Here is an 18393-nt window from a genome sequence, read left to right on the forward strand (position 1 = left end):
CTTTTGGTGGATTATACATTTTTAAAGTTGTGTCGAATGTAGCTGTATGAATATGCGTTGTGAGTTTACCTAACAGGCTGGTTGTTGTTAGCAACATGGCATTTCAGTGGAGCCTCTCTACTTTATTTCCTATTCAGAGTCAGTTGGATTTAGCTTTGGATGATGCTACGACACAACAAGAAAAAGAAACTCTTGTGCTCCAGTGCTTGAAAAAACTAGACGAGAAGGACTTGAAGATACCCGAGTTTCAGACAGGTAGGACCCTATTACAGCTGCAGGTCACTTAGCTTTGTGCTAAGTTCATAGAAAACTTAGGCTGCGGGAAACAGTGTTTTGTTTACAGCACATCGGAGCCGTACATCGCAAAAAGGTTTCCAGGACTCCAGTTTATGTGTCCCCAGAACAGCTGCTGATACAGAGATGTAGGAGCAACCCGTAGTAGAATGTAACTCCTTGCTGCTGGGTTATGTCAGTACCGAGGAAGTACTGCAGTATAAAATGCAAACGTAGTGTCTACTTAAAATTGTATTTTCAAGTATGATTTACAGTATGTAACATGATGGCTTGATGTTTTGAAAATGTATTGTTCTTCTTTATATATTATATTCAAAAAGGTTGTCAACTAGCAACAAAACTTGCCCGATCTTTAGCAGGTAAAAAGCCAGATGTCTTTTTGCAAAAAACACATCTAAAAGGTGTAAGTATTGGACTAAAACGTGGCATGTTATATTAACACAACTGTAAACGAACAGCACAGTCATTACTACTACTCTCCTAAAATTGTGCATAGCCAGTAACTCAAATAAATGTATCTAGAAAACTTTGTATGAATCGTAGATATTATGTTTGCATTTGATGTCTGTTGCAGATTTTGGTACAATAAGACAAACAGCATAAAATATATTTGAGCAATATTGACTCAGCAATGTGTGCCTGCATATGTCAGGTGAGTGAAAATGAATTAGTAGCTTACTGCTGCTCTCTTGCTCTGTGTCCTTTGTATCTACTGCACTTGGGTTTTACCATAACATAAACTACATCTGGATGTCTTTAGGCACTTTTAATATTTGCACCCATTTTTAAAAACATAGCAGTCAAGCAACACCAAAAACTTTAATAATTCAACATACAATAACTCAGTTTCCCTTTGTTCAGGTAAAGGCAGATACTCTGTTGTTGCTGTTAGGATTTTTGTGACTGTGGGAAAGTAATGGACATCACCATTTTTTTTAACAAGTATGGTACGACCCGGAAGCTACAGATTTATATCTCACTACAATATCAGAGAATGCTTAATGTCTGTTTTGTTTTGGTCTTCATGTTTGCAGAAATGATAGCAGCTGACATAGAGCTGTTGTACATTAAGTAACTCACAGTAACAGGGAATCACAAGATTCAAACTTACAGTTTTTAGGATGACAATTTAACACTTGGTCCCCTGTTGAGGAGCAATAACACATTACACCAGTAGATGGGGATGTACAGTAGGCCATCAAACAGCAGAAAAAAACAGTTGTATGGGGCAATTAGTTAATGTCTTTCTCTCTTAAATATCAAGGTAATTCCGGGCCAGTTTTATACTAAATGAATAAGACAGAGGTTGTGAGGTAATTTGGGCAGACACTTTGTTTTTTCAGTGCTAAACCATGTTCATTATTTTCAACAGATGAAGTTTTGAGAATTTAAAAACATGAGAGTGACTGCTACTTTCTCTCTCTTTTTTTTTTTTTAATTTGGGCTTGCATCATTGCCAAAGCTGAAGATAAGAAAGATAACCTCTTTTTTAGAATTCTTCAACCTTCATTTAACCAGGTCAAACACTACTGAGAATTAGAATTATTTTTCAAAGGAGAAACTTAAAAAGGCAGTATAATATTCAGAGCAGGTAACACAAATGCTTTGTCAGAAGCAGAAAAGGGTATTGTACAAGTTAGAACATGCTGGAATTCGGTGCTCAGTAAAATATAAAAGTAAATGTATTAAACAATAGCATAAGGTTATCGGACACAATCTAGAGTGCATGTAAGGAGAAGGAAAAAGTGAAAAATCAGACATGATCTGTATTTTATGCATGATATTTTGTAGCTTCTAAAGCTCTGCATAAGTCTTAGCTTTGATCCGTCAAGTTTTTCTTTTTTTCAGCGTGTCACAAATTATGTGTCAGGCTTGAGACAGATATACCCTTTAGGTATTTTGTGACTACTGCCATTACCCTCCTAGGACAGTGATGGGCACTGCAAAGGATTTGCCAACACTGTGACTAAACATAATTAATAAGATGACAGCATCATTTTCCACTCTGTGATTTGCTCCAGGCTTGGAATGGCTGAACACGGAGGGGCCTTTGTCTTTGAAGAAGGAGCTGGCTGGCAAAGTGGTGCTGCTGGACTTCTTCACTTACTGCTGTATCAACTGCATGCACATCCTGCCTGACCTGCACCAACTGGAGAAGAAGCACTCTGTTAAAGGTATGGACTTTAAGCGTTTAGCCTGTAAAGCAGCGGTTAGCATGGGTATCTTGTTTATACAGGGGTTGTAAGATTAAATTACATTTAACATAATAATTAGTCTGTATAATTTAAGAAAGTGTACTTATTTATTTATTAATAACATTTTGCCCATATTTAGCTGTACATTTTAGACAAATATAGAATTAAGTTTAAGTTTAATTAGGGTCAAATTTGCAAGCTTAGCAGAATCAGAATGGCTATGAGGCATTGTGCCCAGCTACAGTAAACAAAATTATTGGTTCTTTTCCAGTGCCTGTTAAACCATAGCAGAACTAAATTTGGGCCAGTTAAAAAGCTGTGATGAGATGGAAATAAAGCCGGCTAAACCAAATCCTAATTTGTTTACTTTATGTTTTAAATAAAATAATATCTCTAAATCCCAGACTGTATCTTATGTCGTACAAACATGTTTAAGTTCACTTGGGCAGAGATGCTACAGTACATCCCCACTGACTCTCACGTCTCCTGCTGGAAGAGTATGGAGGTTCTTATCTCAGCTATGAAGAGACAGTAACTAAAAATATTTCCAAGCTCCAGTGTCAGTGAGCCACTCCATGTAAAGCATAATCACATCCGATGAAATCTGGCATTCTTTTGGTCCTTCAAGGGACCATCTGAGGAAGCTTGAGCAGTTTGAAATTCAGCGGTGTGCCAGGCGAAACACAGAACACATACACACCTGCAGAGCCACCGCACATTATCATACTTGCCTTATCTCTGGCACTGCTACGGGTACATTCTGTTTGCTGCTCTGGTCAGTGAGGTGTGGGAGCCACCCTGTCCAGTCATTCCCATTGTACACCCCCCACCCACCCATCGTCACTACAATCTGTGCTGATACTATACTGCTTGGCAGAAATGGCATGGGTGACTTACCCTAGTGCCGAATGTTGAGTTGAAAGGTTTGAAATGTTTTTACTTTTGTTGAGGAAGTGTCCAATAGGGTCTATTGGATTTTATTTGCCTTTTTTTTATGTGAAGTGATCTATGGTATCATGTGCACTGAAAACATGAAATCATGAAATTTAATTAAAAACATATAGTACCTGCTAGTTTTTTAGGACATAGAGTGGACTAAATTAATATGAAAATATGCATTTTAATTAAATTCTAATTGTTTTCTTTTTCACAGCTAAATTATTTATTTTATTTTATTTATTTATTTTCTGCCATCCCAATGTATTAAATGCTTTACTACAATGTTCTGTAGAATCCTATCAGCTAACGAGCTCAATGTCTTGGGAATGACGTATTGTCAGGCCTTAATTTTCCTAAAAAAACGAATTCTGAACCATGCTGTTGAATTATATCATTAGTGAGTTATATCAGGAATGAATTATCACAATATCACAAAGGGAATTAGAAACCTTAAAAAGCTATATTCTCCCTTGAAAACTTGGAAATGACTCGAATTGCTTTCGACCACACTCGCTGTACTGTTTTGTTAGGTCATTTTGATTTTTTTTTCTTAGCCTCTCTCTCCATCTGTTTAATCTCTCAGATGGATTGGTTGTGGTTGGCGTACACTCTGCCAAATTCCCCAATGAAAAGGTAAGTGGTTTTAATTGTTAGTCGTCATATTTACATTTGGGTATACTAATCTGTTAGTGCTTCTTTTTGCATTTTTATAGCTGCAGTATCAACATATGGTTTTACATTTTTAAATTCAGTTAAATTTGAGACTAATATGAGACAGCTTGTCAACATCAACCATTCTGTCTTCAAGCAAGAAATCAAAGGGCCAAGCTATGATTTGTAATTTTATACCCATTATCCAGCAGGATTATCTGATTTCAGAAGCTCAGAAAATGTTCCCAGACTTATCATTTTAAATGTTTTTTTAGAATCAATTAAAGACAAGAAATATTCTAAGATATTCAAAAGACACTACCGGTCTCTATTCACTTTTGCTATTTGTGAAGGTATTTGCTAGTGAGGCAGACAGTAATACGGGTCAGCAGAAAAACATACCTGATACACGCAGAACCTCCTGTGCTCGTTTGTCCAAAAATGATTTCACAAAAGTCTTCCATAATGTAGAGTGTATGTTGTCATCTCTACAAATATGTTAGTACTAAAGGTGAATGAGCCTAAATTTTGTAGGTTTATGAAAGAATAAGTCCCAGACTATATACTCTTAATTGGCCACAAACATTTAAAGCTTAATGATTAAGTCTAAACTGTAAATTGTTGAAAGAAGTAATTTATGAGTAGTCTATAAGTAGTTAATCATAAAAGGAATTTAATATAAAATGTATATTATAAATAAGTCAGCATTTATTATAAATATAATTTATTAAAGAATATTCCTTACATTTACCTACAGATTCACAGCCCTTTAATGATTTGCCGATGTTTTTCCTCAACCTTTCAAAGGTCCTAGAAAACATTCGCAGCGCTGTCCTACGTTATGACATCTGCCACCCAGTGGTGAACGACAGTGAGGCGTGCCTTTGGCATGAGCTGGAGGTGTCCTGCTGGCCCACACTGGTCCTTCTTGGGCCACGTGGCAACCTGCTTTTCTCTCTTGTGGGTGAAGGGCACCGCGACAGGCTGATGCTTTTCACTGAATGCGCTCTCCGTTACTACAGAGAGCAGGGCCTGCTGAAGACTCACACGGTGGGGATCAAGTTGTACAGAGACTCCTTGCCACCAAGCATCTTGTCTTTTCCCGGGAAGGTGGCTATAGACAACAGCACAAAAAGATTGGCCATAGCTGACACTGGACATCACCGAATTCTGGTGGTGTCCTCTAGTGGACAGCTGTTATATGCAGTAGGAGGTAAGAATGCACAAATACAAGATGGAGATATACTAAATATCAAAATTTGGATTAAAATCCAAAAAAAATTGTGTGTCAAATTGGCTAATTTAGGTATTATAAGCGCTGTCCTTGCTGTTGAAATATTAGAATTTGAGTATAAGGTAACAGTATTTAATATTGTGAATTTTAGATTACACCCATATCTCAAAAACCCTCAGAGATGCCACATAGTTGTGTGTGTTGTCCCTGGACCAACAGAGAGGTTGGCAACAGTAGAGACTGTTACGTGCTGGGAATTGGCACTGACCAGTGAGGACAAAAAATGATAGAAAACTACCAGGATTGATTCTTTTATTTATTTTTTATTTTTTTGGTTGACTTTAATAGTATAACTTCAAACCATAAAGAAGGCTTAGAGTTATTTGGTGTAGAAAAGCTTATATAATGTTTGTTCTTCATAGAGTCCTTTGTTTGAGTTTTTGTTTGTTTGTTTGTTTGTTTAGCAACTTATCAAATTCAAAAACAGTCATCCGTGAGACAGCTGTTTGTTAGTTTAAATTGCTAAAATTTCCTGCAAATCTGTAATATGACTTGCTAGAAATGTCCACCCAGCTCACTGATGTCTCATTAAAGATGCATCCATGCTCTACAAGTGTTTCAGTCCTTTCATTTCTTTGGTGCACTCAGTATGGAAAAAGGTGAAAGTTCTGTATTTTTGCACTCATGGTACTATAAATGGTCATTGCATTATCATTTCTGTCACAGGGCCTGTTAGTGGGAGAAAAGACGGTGATTTGTCCGAAGCTTCCTTTAACTCCCCTCAGGGTGTGGCCATTAAAGGGGACAGCGTATACGTAGCCGACACTGAGAACCACCTAATCCGAAAAGTAGTGTCCTTTTATCTGTGCTGCAATATTTTTTTTTTTTATTAAATCGTTCTTATGATCTACACATGCGTTAATCCCTCCCTTGTGTTTGTGTTTCTGTCCGTCAGATTGACCTGTCCGAGGGAAGAGTCAGCACTCTAGCTGGAGTTGGTGCCCAAGGAACAGACAGAGATGGTGGGGCCATGGGTCCTCAGCAGCCAATCAGCTCTCCTTGGGATGTGACTCTTGGCACAGCCGGTTAGTTTTATGGTTCAGGCCAGAACTTGAAGGACCACATTTACAACATTTTATTATGTTCCCTTTTTGTGCCTGCCCTTACTGTCACCGTAAAATGCACTCTATTCTGCATGCGGCTGTGCAATCAGTAAGTCCTGATAGAGGTCAGTCCCACGACTTTTTTCAGGTTGTTGTGTACTGGTGGGTCTTGCTAATTTGCTGATTATAGTTCTGGCAGATTTATGTGAAAGGAGAGGGAAGTAATCTCCCCACCATCTCTCACCAAAGACTAAATCTAAGAATTGTCAGACCTTTAAGGACATTATTTGCACCTTTTATATTTTGTGCAATTACAGTGTGCACATAAAACATAGATACATTACTCTTGAAAAAACTAAATGACACAGTAAACATGAAATGTAACTTCCAAACTTTAGACAAAAATTCCACCTTCAAAAATGCTCGAACTGAAGTTGCAATAGAATACGGTTTTTAAGATAAGCGCTTTACAGTTTTTTGATCTTTAGGAACCTAATTTATGGGCGATGCTCAATGCACCTCAACACATTTTTCATTGTAATTTTGCTGAGTCATTATGGGAACATGTAATGATAGTAAGTGGAAACTATGCAAGTCGCAAATCATTGTAAACTAGTTGACAAAGTCTTTCATAATATGCACAGTAATCTAAGACTTCCTCTTAAAGTTTCATACTCTGCTTTTTAATATTTTGCCTTGAGCATTCAAAGGTCCTTTATTTAGAATCTTGTTTTATATTTGTCACACAATGCTTTAAAAAAAAAATCAAAATAGAAAGCTTTTTAAACTTTTAACTTATAAATGTCTCTGACATTTTATCTGTAAAGGTTAGTACATGATTTCTCCTCGTGATAAAAATTTGTTATATAGTGATATTGACAATTTGGATGTAAATGCTGTAACAAAATGAGCCTACGATGACATAAGCATGGTGGGGGGCCGAGCATGCATATTGAATGAGTCAAAGGATTATTTCTGAAACAAATCATCTGACTTTTGGTAAATGTTCAGCAACACACACACACACACTTTTTTTGCACATAGTTCACCTCTAATGTAGACACCTACAATGCTCAATTGGTCGGAATTTTTTTTTTTTTTTGTTTGGTTGTTTTTTTTTGGATACCAGGTAACGCTGGTATCATTTATTGATGTTGAAATTAATTTTGTTATGTAATATTTTGGAGTTTTTTGATGGTTGGTATGGTTCCTTCTTAATTTCTAAATACACTTTTTTTTTTTTTTTTTTTTTTTAATGATGTTTTTCCCTTCTCGGGTATTTTTTGCCTTGTGTTAACATTGTTTCCCATTAGGTGGCTAAGTGCTATGAAATTTTAGGCCCACATTGTTCATTCGTTATTGTGTACTTAGTTAAAGAATACAGAAGATGAATATTAATACCTGATTTGTGACTGATTATAGTCATATAATTATAGAAATGCTAGAGCCATTACCACAATTATTTGGCTGTTGCACAGAGATAATAATTATTTGTCACATTTCTACACAGGTTGCTGGGTGACACAACCTACTGCTTTTAAAACATCACCACATGGTTAGAGGATGTGGTGTCTGACCTTTAACTCAGCTAACATCGTCCTTTGAGAGTACATCCAAACACTCATTGCATATTCATGATTTAATCACCCGCGTATGATTAAATAAGTCAGCCAAGTCAAGAGCACCCTGAACCTTTTGAACTAGGACATCCTACAGTGACACTGATCTTGTGTGTCAGGTTCCAGAGTTGTCAGCTGTTCCTGACAATCCACTACATGTGATCAAAAACTGGCTGAGTTCTGTGCTGCATAAAAAATACAACTGAGATGCTGTATGTCTGCATCATGATGACAGTATTGACTCCGCTGTGTGCAACTGCAGTGCCATAGCCTTTGTCAGACAGGCTGCTGTCACTGCTGCATTTGTGATACTCAGCTGTCACCAATCAATCTTCTCTATAACCAGATATTTTTTTGTAATTTAGTAGAAATAATTTGGGGTTTCTTTCAGCCATAAGAAATGAATGTGTAATTATGAGAATTCTGTACTGTATCTATGGGACAAATATTGGGAACTTCGGGATGATTATGAGATTGACTGGTAGACAGCCAGAAACGATGACGCAAATAGTATTTGTTTTATATGTCAAAGACTAACTGTGTGTCTGTGGTGGGGGGCGTTGACATGTGCGTTTCATTTGCATATACAGGCGGTGTTGAAGATAACGTGCTGTGGATAGCCATGGCAGGAACCCACCAGATCTGGGCTTTGTTCCTAGCAGATGGGAAACTGCCCAAAGGAAGGTGAGAGACTGTATATATGACCACCATGGCCACTTGGCAATAGGAGTCCTTTAATGGCACTAATAACGCTAAGAATAATGCAATTTGTAAATCAAGATTCTCCTCCTTCCCCACATCTTTATGAAAAAAATTATTGGTTTAGCACCATCAAAGAAGCTTTTTCTGCAATAAAGTCAGATGCCCTGCTTTATTTGATACTGTATTCAACCATGCATTGCTGTTATGTGACATTATCTTTTCTTTTACAACATCAACAGTGAGTCCAAGGTGGGGGTTTGCATGCGTTGGGCGGGCAGTGGCAACGAGGAGAACCGAAACAACGCCTATCCCCACAAGGCCAGCTTTGCTCAGCCTTCAGGCCTGGCTTTAGCTTCACAGGAGCCCTGGAGCTGCTTGTATGTGGCCGATAGTGAAAGCAGTACCATCCGCACTCTATCGCTGAAGGATGGAGCTGTCAAACTGCTGGTTGGGGGAGAGAGAGACCCACTGGTGCGTGTACAACATTTGATGGATGGAAGGCTAGATAGTGGATGAATTTGTAACTGGATGCAGGATTGATTTTTAAACATTTTCTACTTTTGTTCTTTTACTAGCTACCTTTTAGTTTTTGTCTTATATTAACTTTGGTTGGGTGGCTTATAATAAATACTTTAGAGCAAGCCAGACAACAAAGAACAAGCACCAAGTGAATGCCAAGTGGCTTTTAAAGGTTTTATACATACAGAGTTGTGCACTGAGCTAAATTCATTTTTTGCCCCTTTTAGTGTTTCTGTAAAAACAATTCACAGAAGCAATATTAAGGACAAAACGATGAACCGCAGATTTAAAAAAAGGTGATAGAAATTAAAAGTTGTTTTGCAGAGCAGACGACGAGAACTGAATAACCTCTCGTGCAGTACTTTCAATGATAATATGTCCTGTACCTGGCTCTGCCACCATCCATCAAAGCAAACACATACACAACACGACGTACACATCAATCTACCACATTTCCTGCCTTACAAAGCACAAATTGTAGGATAAGTTTTAAGCAACCACAAAGGCCATTTTTCTATACACAGAAATTATTGATTTAAAAAGAGCCATGAATAAACACAGGCTCCCTTGTTTGTTGCAGACGCCTGAAAAAGAATGTTTTGGTAGTACTTTCATGTCCTCGCAGCTACTCTACCGTACTTTTCCTTCCTGCCACACTGATGTATTTTTGGAAAGTCCCAAGAGCTCTAAAGCTAGTTTTCACCCATGAGAATGAAGAGTAATTAACTGCAAAGTCATATACAGTTTATTCAATGTGGCAGTGATCCAACAAGAAGTGGTAATACACTGTATAGTCTACTGCCCACAAACATTTCAGCTGTTTAAGACAATTCAACATAAAACCTTTTCAAGATTCAAGTTGGTACATTGAGGTGGTTCACTAATGTTTGCACTACATTTGCTTCACCAAATGTGTAAATTATTGGTGTAATTTATAGAAAAACAAAAGTTGTAAATACAACAAGTTATATGCTGCACTATTTCTTGCCAGTGATTTCTTGGAGTTATCAGACAATTCATGGAGATTCCACAAATGTTTGTCGTCACGCTGTTGCATCAGTTTAATAAATGACCTTTCTGGTCTTCATGCTAAGCTAAGATAACCAGCGACGGGCTGCGTATTTGCTACAGGGTCGCGATGAGTTACTTTGATATTCACATCTAACTTTTCACCAAGAAAGGAAATAAGCAAAGGTTTCTGAATGTCAAACTGTTCGTGTAACCTCTCTGATTTCTTTTAGATATCTTTGTACGGGCAAAGCACTGTGCTTCCATCAAATGCATTTCCTCCACTCTTCAGCCTTACTTTTAGCACTTTTCACTGTCGAGAGATTTTACCATCCTGTTAATGGCTCTTTTGCAATCAGGAAAAGAAGGCACACTCCTGCTCTTGAAGTGAAGACTTGTAAATCCATTGGCATTCAGAACCACTCTACTGGTGCAGGAACAGATATTTCCAAAAGATTTTGTTATTTTTAAGGCCCTTTGCTGAGTTGCTACAGCTGTGGAGTGTCAGTGAGCTGTAGACAGTCATGAGCCTTTTTGTAAGATTGTTATCTCATTTTCAGTTTATTGAGCTGAGTAATACAAAATGAAAAGCTATTTATTTCAATCTTTGTTGACTTGCTGTGATTTTAATTGAAGTGTTTGGGTTAATTTATTGAAAACAGTTTTAATTACTTCTTTTTTTTCACTATTATAAAAAAATCATGGAAAGTGTCTTTTAAAAACAGTTTGCACATAAATACAAACTTTTTTTCATAATTTTTTAATGACACCAATAATGTCCCTTTTTTTTCATAACATCTAAAACATTTCACTGTTTTTGGCACAATAATGTTATGCAAAGATATAGTCATATTTCTGGGGTTCTTTCAGATGTGGCACAGTAATTGTTCAGTTCGTGTTCTCATATGAATTATTCAGAAATCCCTATGATAATGAAACCAGTGTTGTTTTCATTATTTTACTTCAGGTGTTTCCTCTAATAGAAACTGAACTTTTACAGTGTAGAATAAAGGATTCGGCTTAAATAGAGGCAGTTTACAATTTAAATTTGATATTCTTTTGAGATTAAATTGAGGGGGTCACAAGTTACTGTTTGGGCTTTTGAAAATTTTTTATATCTTTGTTTGATCTTTGTTCTGAATGTTTTATTTTCTTTGAGCTAGAACCTCTTTGCTTTTGGGGATGTAGACGGGAAAGGGGTGGATGCCAAGCTGCAGCATCCTCTTGGTCTTGCCTGGGTTCCTGAACAAAGCCTACTCTATGTGGCAGATTCCTACAACCATAAGGTAACTGTTAAATGTCACAAGGTTGGAGTTCGGAGCTGGATTGTGCTCATTTGATGCTCTTGTCCTTATAATGGGTTACTTTAAGTTGTTGAGTTGCTATGCAAAATATGTGTCTACAGGATTTTGAAACCTGCTAACCTAGAGGTTTTGTTCATGTGTTCTGTGATTGTCTGTTTTCAGATCAAGGTGGTGGATGCAAAGACAAAGCAGTGCAGCACATTAGCAGGGACAGGGGAGGCAGGAAATACTTTGAGCCCTGATTTTAACAAATCCTGCTTCAATGAACCTGGAGGAGTCTGTGTTGGCAATGGTGGGAAGCTTCTATACGTTGCTGATACCAACAATCACCAAGTCAAAGTCCTGGACCTGGTCTCCAAGACTGTCTCACTGGTTAGATGTCTGTGTGTTCGTGTGTTGGTGTAAAAATCTTGGAAAAGCAATTAATATTTTCTCCATGTGTATGTAATTAATCTATCCTAAAAGCTTTTGTACAAGAAGAATTAAGATTAGTGGTTATAAAGAAAGGACATTGTAAGTGGCAGTACCTTCTTTCTCCTCTTTAATCCAAACACCTAACTCTCTCCCCCTGTCCAGTTCCCCATTTCCATGTGCTGCACAGACTCGGTGCCTGTAAAGATTTCGGGTCCTGCCAAAGCCCCCACGCTGCCTAAATCAGCTGCCAAGAAAGAAATGCCACCAGTAGCAGTGTCTGCAGGCCAGAGTCTCATCATGTCACTCACTCTGTCACTGCCGGAAGGAACCAAACTCACTGAAGAGGCCCCCAGTTGTTGGGCTCTCACAGCTGAGGGTAAGACAAAGTTCAGTCATTGTAGAGGTGATTTTACTCGAACCTGACGCTTCAGCACATACATCACTCCAGACATCATTGTTAGACAAACATTGAACATTTATTGTACTTGCTTCTCAACTTAGCCGATGACAGATCAATTGTACATACAGCTTTAAGTACACTCATCTCACAAGCACGTTCACTAGCAGTTACATCAAACAAGTTTCACAAAGTATGTCTGTACTCGCAGAACTCTTAGAACTCGGTAAGAAACCGTGTGGCTCTAAAGCTACACACAGAACCTTTTTCTTCTACCTTGTCGCCGTCCACGCGTCCTTGTAATCAATTCCTCTGCACCAGTTACTGTGTCACGTCTGTTCCCTTCAGTAGCTGAGCCGAACTCTCAGCGCTCCTGTAGTCAGTTCGTCTGCTGTTACTGTGTCGAGTCAGTAGCTGAGCCGAACTGCATCTCTCTTTAACGAACTCTTAGCATTGCATTGTTTCCTTGACCACTGGTCAAATAACTTGAAAGGTAAACTTCAAAGGCAACAATCAAAGGCAAACTATCAAAGCCATGTGATGTCACTAATGACATCACATCACAAACACGCATTACATAGAACAATTACACACAGACACACAACGTAAAACATACTAAACTGAGGAACCCTTGATTGGCTCATACAGTCATTGTTAAAAATGTCGTGTGTATATTATTTTGCTGCTAGTCCCCCTCACAATGCTAACACTATCTAAGTTTTCCATTTGAATGTACTGGCTATATTTATTATATCATGCTACAACATTGTGGCTATCCTCATAAGAGACATTTATTTATAAGAGCACCAGTGTTTTGACAAGATCGTTTTAAAATCAGTTGACTTAGCCAATGTTATGTTAGCTTCAGCCAGACATGCTAATGTTTGCTGCTTACGTTAAATCACTTGCTCTTAACCTGTGACCTAACCTTTGTAAAGGTTACAGAAATATGAACACACACTTTTTGTCTACTGAGAATCACCCTTGCCTCAGCCCTCCACACACAACGTCAACATGTGTAGAATCCCAAAGCTTGAAAGGCCTGCTGTGCCTGCTTACAACTAAGCTATGATAGGCCATTTGCAGGTCACAGGAAGCAGTATTTGACAAAGGCTTGACAAATACATGCCTGAAAAGGTTTATTGAGAAGAAGTGGAAGGATTTGGGCAAATGGACTATAATCAAAGTTGATGTGATTACAGAAAACCCAATTTCCACACTTGGAATCATCTAACCCTGTGCTCTGCATCCTCTTCACTCACACCAACTAACTTCATCTCCTCTCTCAGTACATCCATAAATCTCCTCTTTGGTCTTCCTCTGGACGTCCTGCCTGGCAGCTTCATCCTCAGCATCCTTCTACCGATATATCCACAGTCTCTCCTCTAAACATGTCCAAACCACCTCAATTTGGCCTCTCTGACTTTATCTCCAAAACCTCTAACATGAGCTGTCCCTCTGATGTACCCATTCCTGATCCTGTCCATCCTCGTCACTCCCAAAGTGAACCTCAACATCTTAAGCTCTGCTACCTCCAGCTCGGCCTCCTGTCGTTTCTTCAGTGCCACTGTCTCTAAACCGAACAACATCACTGGTCTCACCACCGTCTTGAAAACCTTTCTTTTTATTCTCGCTGATACTCTTTTATCACACAACACACCTGACACCACTAATTAATTGTGTGGCTCATCAGCTCTGCACATCTCCCTTGTTCCTAAAAATGGGCACCAGTACAGTTCTCGCCCATTCCTCGGTCATCCTCTCACTCTCCAAGATCTTGTTAAACAAACTAGTCAGAAACTCTACTGCCACCTCTCCTAGACACTTCCATACCTCCACAGGTATGTCATCAGGACCAACTGTCTTTCCCCTCTTCATCCTCGTCTTGCTTTATTAGAGTTATTTTGACTTTTCAAGATAACCAGACAGTTCCTGCCCAAACTTGCACTTTACTGTACATTCAAAATGACCCTGTTCTGAATGGGATGTACGAATATCAGCTTTTACTGCCAGTCTTTATGTGGTCTGTGATCCATGATTCTGTCAAAAATAATGGAAGTGTATGATACTTGACCTTGGTCTCACTGTACAAAAAGCTGTTCCTCTCTCTCTTGGCCCACGCTGGGATTAGACCTCAGCTAAGATATGGAGAAATACTAGCCAGGGTCTCTTTTAAAACAGCAGTGAACTTATACGTGGCATGTATTATTTTTACTGCTAAATACTATTCACAGGCTTTGTTCATGTGTAATCCAAAGTAGTCTGACCTACGGATCAAGTGTGAAGTGATTTGAGATATCATGCTAGGGACGGTTGATGCACTTCATTAGGTTTGGAACTAAAGTGTTTCCATCATTTAGAGCGATGCAGCATGCATTCAGTGATATCACCAAGCTATTTTTAGACCATTTCGATAAGACGACATGCCTTGGTTCACATAATTAGCTACCAGGCTATGTTATGTGATCCCCTGCTGTCCGATTATACCCAGTCTAGACTTATGCTGATCAGATCAGAGCAGAGGCAGGAATTTTAATGGATCAACTTAGAAGTACACGCCAGATCTAAATTGTTTTTTTAGTGGCTTTTTAGAAATGGGTTCCCTGGGACCTCATGTTCGACATCAGCTTCATTAATCACTGCTGCCATGAATCTGATGGTCTCTCTGGCAGAATATTTTCTCAGAGTTGAAGGTCCAGCCTTTTTCTTTTGACTTTCATTTACCTTTCAGTGGTCAGGTCTCCTCTATTTGTTTCTAAAAATATCAGTGGTGTTTCAGAAAACGCATGTCGTCATCCTCACTTCATCTCATTCAGTGGGGTTATTTAGGTTGGGTGTAATATTATAGAGAACTCAATTTGGTGGTGCTGTATAATGTTCAGGCCCAAGACAATGTAGTACAGAGGGAGCAGCTTGCTACACTCACCAATAAATTTAGAAGCCAGACAGACATTTTTATACACACACATCTGCCTGTATGGAGTACTGCACTTTGTTGATGATTTGGGTCCAAACAAGGATGGATCCAGTCACCTCCTTACAAGAACATTTGAATTCATCTGTTTATTTATATCAGCTGTGAGCATTAGGATTGCATAATTGAGTTTCTTGTTTTTGTTTTTTTGTTTTTTGTTTCCACAGGTAATGAGTGGCTGCTTGACAATCAGGTGATTACTGGTGACATTTTGAATTTATCAAAACCACTCTCCATCTCAACTAAACTTCCAACTAATATGAAGGACTCCAGCAGCAATCCAAGCCTCAGTCTGAGTGTATGGGTGTACTACTGTAAGGAAGCAGGTAACACCTGTATGATGAAGGCAGCCTCCTTTACTCAGCCTCTTCAAATAAGTGCCACTCCCAATGAGGAAGAGGTCACTGTGGCATTGGCTCATGCCATCTGAAACTGCCTACATGTCTTAGCATCAGAATCAACATTTTCTTATTTATTCTTAACTCCATCTTTGCTTTTGTTCATATTTCTGCAAGAAGAGAACATAGCCTGTTTCTGACAGAACTGTCACTTTTGATAAAAAAGCACGATTTCATTTCAACCTACTCAGAATTTCCTTCTGGGAAACATAATACATCAGTACTGTAATGGTCTTGACTGAGTGCGACAGGTATTTATAGGAATGCATTAGTTAGATCTTAAAAGACAAATGCAACCTAAAAATCTATACATATATATTTATGTAAAACATCATATTAGGGTAGACTGTAAGGAAACTGCCTTCATTAGAAGTTGACTTTCTTATAATCAAAGACTGTCACTAGACTAAATGTCCCCTAAAAATAAAAGTATCTGAGTGTATTTATTATGAAAGTAAGAAATGTTGCTAATCTGATTGGCAGGTGGTGCTGGTCATATCGTCAGATTTCCTGTCACTTAATAATCACAAAGTGTTTAATATACTTTGTCCTTTTCCTTTTTTTTATGTTTCAAAGTCTCTAATTAGTTTCATGTTGTCACCTGAAAGGCCAATTCCCAGGACATAATTATTGAAGGATTTCTGCTTTTGAAAATTGAGTTAAATCTTGTTTGTGTTTGAACTTAATTAATGGGACATTTTCTTTTGTTTCCATGAGTAATTATATAGACGGAACCAAAAAACAGGATTTTGATTGGAACTGAGATGCAATTTAGCCTTAGATAACTAGTTTTTATTCTGCCTTTCTTTTACAAGTAATGCTTTTGAATGCTAATATGATGTTACGGCCAGCTTTGTTTTTTGTTTTTCATTTTGGTAAGAAATCCCAAGAGGTTTTTCACAGGGAACTAACAAACCTCAAACCTTTCCTTCTCCGCCGGGGGAAGGAAGCAGAATAGGATAGGAATTAAGCTTTATAAGAGGTCATCTATGCAGATACTCACATTTTCTTTCATCAATAATATATTAAAGAATGTCCAGCATCAGATAATTAATGCAGTTTTCCAATTTGTACTTTTTAAAAACATTATAATTCATGTATGTGTGTGTGTGGTCAGCTTGGGCTGTACCTTCAGGCACACCCACCAAGCTTTCATAAATATTTGCCTACATATGTGTCACCACAGTTTGGGCCTTCCTACATTACAAAGTTTACAAAGTTCAGTCTCCTAAAGGTTACTTTAAAGCTTTGTTCTGTGTATCTGCTCTCCGTAGGACTGATTGCACTTCTAATTAAAATAAAATAATTTATTTAAGTGTCTGTTTTGGAAAGGCAGAGCAACCTCTTGCGAGCTAGTAACCATGGCTAACTGCTGCTTGCTCGGCACACTGTGGACAATTGTATTAAGATAACAACGGTATTATAATCTCTCTGCAAAGTATTTATACCCATCTCTACTCTGCAGTGGGAACATAATATGAAAGAGATGATCCATGAGACACTGTAACACATGTATTTTGTTGTGTAACGTGATATGATAATGTGGAACTTGTTTTTACAATTTTCCCTTATTGGTTTTCAAAGTATTTGGCTGTTGGCAGAAATGGGCCAGAGAATGATTTGATTATCATCACTATCATCATGTCTCATAACGAAATGACTTGGATGGGTTTAGATCGCTCTGTACAAGTGCCTTGGAATTTTGTATGTATGAATTATGTCAACTGATCAAGAGCAATAACAGCATATTTATGTAACTGGAAAAATGTTTTACTCTCACACATTATTTGTTTCAAATGAACCGCAACCATTTTGCCTCAGCTTTGTCATCCCTCTGGCCTTTTTTTATGAACAATATTGAGCTTGAGTAGGTGTTGGTGGCCATTGTTTTCCAACTCTTTACTTGATTTCTTCTCACTCAACCACTTTTCCAGGTACAATTAAAAGGCATTTGGCTTCATTAGTACCTTGTTAATATGTGAGCTACTGTACACTGCACTGAAGAGAAAACTAATAAAAATGTGTATTTGTAATCTTTTTTGTAAGTGTGCACGTATAATGTACATTATTATACTGAGTCACTGCCATTGCTTAGCATAACTACAATTAATACATTAATAAATGGAAATTACAGCACTGCTGTTTGTGTCATGGTGTTATTAAAAGCTTTCTGGTGAGCTTGCTCCATCCCAATTGAATTGAAGGTGTTCTTTTGGAAGGAACGAGCTAGACCCCTCGAAGCAGATGTGCAGGACTAATAAACATTTACCAGAAATGTTTAATAGTAATGCTGCAAAAGGTGGTCACTCAATTTACTTAAGTCACAAGTTCACCTAGTTGTGCCTCACACGTTTAAGATTAGATCATTTCCCACAATAAATCGATGAATATGTGGTTTAATTTTTTTTCTCTTACAATTTAATAGGATTTTCCTTTGTGTAGTTTTGGGACTTTCATTTATGCAGAAATAGAGGAAACTTGAGTGAACATGACTGAGGCTAACCATCGTAAATAACATGATGATTAAATACTTAACATTTCCCAAGAGTACTAGCATAAATTATAGCATAATTTACATCAAACTCATCAAGGTCTTTATTTGTAAAGAATTCATTTTATATTGTAAGTAATAGGGGCTGAGT

At 37.9% G+C, this 18393-nt stretch overlaps 1 protein-coding gene across 1 annotated transcript; it reads left to right on the forward strand.

Moving 5' to 3' along the window:
• The first annotated feature begins 58 nt into the window (after nt 1–58).
• Nucleotides 59–17784, forward strand: nhlrc2 (NHL repeat containing 2). The gene is made up of 12 exons (XM_067488533.1): nt 59–255; nt 2316–2468; nt 4012–4061; nt 4887–5292; nt 6040–6161; nt 6269–6398; nt 8626–8719; nt 8977–9208; nt 11428–11550; nt 11731–11940; nt 12145–12358; nt 15521–17784. The coding sequence occupies exons 1-12, from the start codon at nt 96–98 to the stop codon at nt 15781–15783; spliced, it is 2157 nt and encodes a 718-aa protein (XP_067344634.1). The 5' UTR covers nt 59–95; the 3' UTR covers nt 15784–17784.
• The last annotated feature ends 609 nt before the right edge of the window (nt 17785–18393 follow it).

The sequence above is a fragment of the Channa argus genome, chromosome 20 (genome assembly GCF_033026475.1).
Source record: "Channa argus isolate prfri chromosome 20, Channa argus male v1.0, whole genome shotgun sequence".
Taxonomy (NCBI): Eukaryota; Metazoa; Chordata; class Actinopteri; order Anabantiformes; family Channidae; genus Channa; species Channa argus.